The sequence below is a fragment of the Aplysia californica genome, unplaced genomic scaffold (genome assembly GCF_000002075.1).
Source record: "Aplysia californica isolate F4 #8 unplaced genomic scaffold, AplCal3.0 scaffold01452, whole genome shotgun sequence".
Lineage (NCBI taxonomy): Eukaryota > Metazoa > Mollusca > Gastropoda > Aplysiida > Aplysiidae > Aplysia > Aplysia californica.
In genome coordinates this window covers 20,624-25,035 of record NW_004798722.1, presented here as the reverse complement: position 1 = coordinate 25,035, position 4,412 = coordinate 20,624, and the positions used below count along the sequence as shown (strand labels likewise).

The 4,412-nt window shown below is 37.8% G+C and overlaps 1 protein-coding gene across 1 annotated transcript in view; it reads right to left on the bottom strand.

Annotated features, from left to right (window-relative positions):
* LOC101851624 (probable 4-coumarate--CoA ligase 5) overlaps positions 1-4,412 on the bottom strand; it is a gene marked incomplete in the record, with an annotated part of 23,122 nt that overhangs the window by 2,898 nt on the left and 15,812 nt on the right. Inside the window, 3 exon segments of the mRNA XM_013090743.2 lie at positions 100-244; positions 758-849; positions 2,243-2,414. Of these exon segments, the coding sequence (XP_012946197.1) occupies positions 100-244; positions 758-849; positions 2,243-2,414 (409 nt within the window).

The window sequence follows — 4,412 nt, the reverse complement described above, 5'->3', positions numbered from 1 at the left end:
ACACACACACACACACACACACACACACACACACCAACAACAACAACAACAATAACAACAGTCTCCACCACAGCACCAAAACAAACACCATGTAATCACCGGTATGCATCCAGCCCTCAGCGTCCATTGCCTCTTCTGTAGCCTTTGGATTGTTGTGATAGCCCAGCATGACCTGTGGCCCCTTCACACAAACCTCTCCCTCCTGATTGGCTCCCTGGGCTTCATTCGTCCCTGGGTCAGATACCTTGTCAATACACAAGGAAATTTATAAAGGATGTTGTTGTGATATTATTTTTAATGCCCCCCACCCTCTCCATCATGACACTTTAGAACAATTGAAAACAGGCTGCTTTCAACCTGCCTGTCAGATTAACTAACCTGGGCTAAACAGGATGTGACAGAATATATTTCCCTGCAGCAGAATCAAACTCACACTTTTTTAGTACAACAGCATTGAGTTTAACCCCTAAACCACAATGTCTGGTAGGTCATAGTTGTTCACCGATAATCAGGGGGAAAATACAAATAACTACAAGCTATAGAATTTCCCCACTATGTATTAACCAGTTTGAAAATTAGCGGCTTTGTTTTTCATGATTTTTATAGATGAATAAACATGTTAACACTTTAATTCTTATTTTTATCAGAGCTTTGGAAAGAAAAACAAATAATCACTATGAATTCATAGTGTGAAAATGAGATTCTTTTTGTTTTTCATGATTTTTACTGATAAACATGTAAACAAATGAATTCTCACTTTGATTATTGCACTGGGAACTGGACATCCAACGGAATCATCTATAGCATTCTGGGTGATGGAGGCTGCAACCACTTCAGTCATTCCATAACCTTTAATAATCCAGATATAATACTTTCATTAATTTGGTGAATATAAAAATTGTGACAAGAGAATGTGTTGCACTTCACTTCACCAGTGTCATTTCTTATTAAAACAAAAAGTCCTTACTAATTAAGCACTTTAACCTATGCTAATAAGAATGAATGCTTTCCTTCCTAAAACTGAGAAGTGATCGATCTTTAAAAGATTCTGTTCTTACTTTATGAATCCAAAATACGACGTCCCCCTTACAGTTGCATCCTATGAGCATTTTTCAATTGATATAATCCCAGGCCCTGCTTTGATCTTTGGTCTTGTTACTCAAATAGTAGGATTTGAGTTAAGAAAAGCCCATCCCCACAATAACAGTCATTTAGTGTACAGAACAAGTAAGACAAATAGACTGGGGAAATGGAGAGAAAGAAAAGAAGTAAAACCACCAATGGCACTGTCCAACAACTGACTCCAAATAAAAGAAAAGTCCAGCTTCTTGATGAATCTTCAATTACATTCACATGGTTACATCTTAATAATAATAATAATAGATAGCATTTGTATAGCGCATATCCCCGCTCAACAGCAGGCTCTATGCGCTTTACACTATATTATTACCCCAGCAGACCATAGAACACTCCGAAACATTCTCAGCTTCCTGGGAAGCATACAGTGCAAGCAGCCGATTAAGCGCTCAAACACTAACAAACTGACAAGATCTTTCGCTGTCTATAGCCGGGTACCCATTCCCACCTGGGTGAAGTGAGGAAAATTTGTGTAAAGTGTCTTTCCCAAGGACACAACGTCGGGCCCTTGACGGGATTCGAACCCACGACCTTACGGTTGCGAGTCCGAGAGCCTTCACAAACATTACTGAATTTTCTTGTTTAATGATTTTTTTAAAGCATGACTACTCCAACACAAAAATAGAATGAACATACCTCAAAGAAATTTTATAGGAAGTTAAGTTATAATTTAAAATTCGATGAATAAAAAGTTGGGATGTTGTGACTCAAAGTGAAGTTAAAAGGAAAAAATTGTGCAAAAGCATTGACAACATCATGTACAAAGAAAAATGTATTAAAACACAACACTAATAATGCATGAGCAAAACTTGATAAGGAGAGGTGGAACAAAAACTGAGTTTTGAATCACCTCTCATTTGCCCTTCCTGAAGTGCTCAATGCGCTTTTTTCAAAAGCAATCATATTTCGAGCCTTTTGAGAGAATCTACTGGGATTTGGCAAGTGGATTATAAGCTGATTTTAAAGGTTTTATGCACTAATCGACACAATTGAGATCATTTAGGGGATGGGCCTATTCATCCATGCTAGTCAGAACTGACTGAGCCAAGTGGGAAATGGGGAAATAATATATTCCCGCAGATGCATGAGTGATTAAATAACTTACCTTGTATGAATGTAATGTGAGGATATTTGCTGGAAAACGTTTGTATTAACTCATGTCCAAGTGGGGCAGCACCAGACATAATGCGTTTGACCGATGAAAGGTCATAGCCAGCTGCTGCAGGATGCTTTGCCAAGAACAATACAAGGGGTGGAACTAGAGGTGCCATGGTGATCTGAGGATAATGGTTGGTTGGTTGGTTGGTTGGTTGGTTGGTTGGTTAGTTGGTTGGTTGGTTGGTTGGTTGGTTGGTTGGTTGGTTGGTTGGTTGGTTGGTTGGTCAGCCAACCGGTCCACCGGTCTCAAAGTGTCTGTTGGTCAGTTTGCCAGTTGGCTGGAAAGTCAGTCAGCCAATTGGTCGATCAATAGATTAATTGATGGGCCAGATTATAAGCAGGTTTGTTGATAGAAGAAGCCACTCATAGGAAAAAAGATGGTTGGACTGATGGATTTTATAGTTATTTGGCTGACCAATTGGATTTTTTAGGTGAGAGCACTATTTGGTTTGTTGATTGGACAGTGGCTGGTTCACATACTGGTTTGCTTGTTGGCTCATTGCGCCTTTAAGTTTTCCAGTTTTAGTAAGAGTTTTAAGCCACTTGCAACACAATAATGGCATTTGTGTCACGATGCGGAGGAATAGGCACTCGACAGTTTTTGGACCTGTTACGTTATTAGTATAATCTGAAAGCTGCCATGCTTTCTATGAAAAAAACCCATCTATCTTAAATAGAAGTCAAGCTATTTGCAACCGAAGGAGGTGGGGTCAATGGTAAAATTAGCGAGGAAACGGCCGTTAAAGTTCAGTAACTTCAATTTTTTTAGAGTCCTTGAAAACTGAAAAATTATATATTTTGTGCATTCAATCAATATTTTTCAGTAAAATTCACATGGAAATGTCTTTTTAGATAGACATGAAAGAGGTTGAGCCCCAAAAAATTTAATTAATATACCAAACTGGTGGAAAAATGCCCGTTTCTTTGATTTCATTATTTTGACGAGCACCTGATTTCACCACAATGCCTTACATGTAAGTACAGAAGATTTTAGGTGTTACAACAGAGTAACAAACACAAAGGAGAAAAAAAGGAGAGTGATAAGGATGATAGACGATTGATTGGAAAGAAGGAGCAAACCATACCAGAAGACCCGCCAACCTTCAAGTTGGTTGTATGTACACTTTTACATGATATGTTTGATGCTAATAAGCAACTGAACTCATTTTAAGAAATTAATCAAACTTTGCTATGAAATATCTGGCCCCTCCCCACTCCCCCCCCAAAAAAAACAAAAAAAAAAACACGCCTGTCACTACATGCTGATATCAAGCAGAAAGAATGATGCCCTTAAATATTATGCAGAAATACCCGGACCGCAACATTTTTAAAAAATGAAGAAAAATTTTAATCGGTGCATAGTTGGAGAAAACAATAATATGCAAAAAAGGAAAGGGTTTCATCTTCAACTCAGACTTTACTTTGCTCCTCTGTAAAACAATTTTTTTATTCAATTAAATAATCTTAACAAGTCTATGCATAATTTGATGCAATTACACTTGTAATTAATTAAGTCTTTTTACAAAGATAAATTCCCCAACTTTATAGAATATGTAAAAGAATGTTACGTAATGTATTTGACTCAACGGGGCAAAATGTCTAGGGTTGATAAAACTCAAATAAAGCAACAAGATAACAATGACTTTAAAAAGTTATTATAGGATTGGACAAATTGCACGATGGAAATAGATTGAATTGACGCGTTTTAACCTTTTCACTTCCCGGCTGCTTTACAACTTACCGAAGAACCGAAGACAGTCTCGGACAAAGCAGAGAAAGGGTCCATGACCCGAAGAAATGTAACTTGCTTCAAGGGATTTAAAACAATCTTTTTAAAAATCAGAACTGGCATTTTTTTAAAAAAGTTTATTGCCAAACCTTTATATAAAAGCAAGTAACGTTTCATACCATCTCGCCCGAGTAGTGGTCTCAAGCTGTTATATTTACTATGCTCATGCTGCGCATCCCAAGCTGCCTTTGTCGAGAGGTTACGATGTTCGCCTCTCATACAATTAAGGTCCCGGGTTCGAAACCGCACAGCGACGAAACATTTTCTTCTCCATTTGTTTTTGTTTTTCATTCACCACATTTTCTGCTCTCTAATCGTGTTCTGTCAT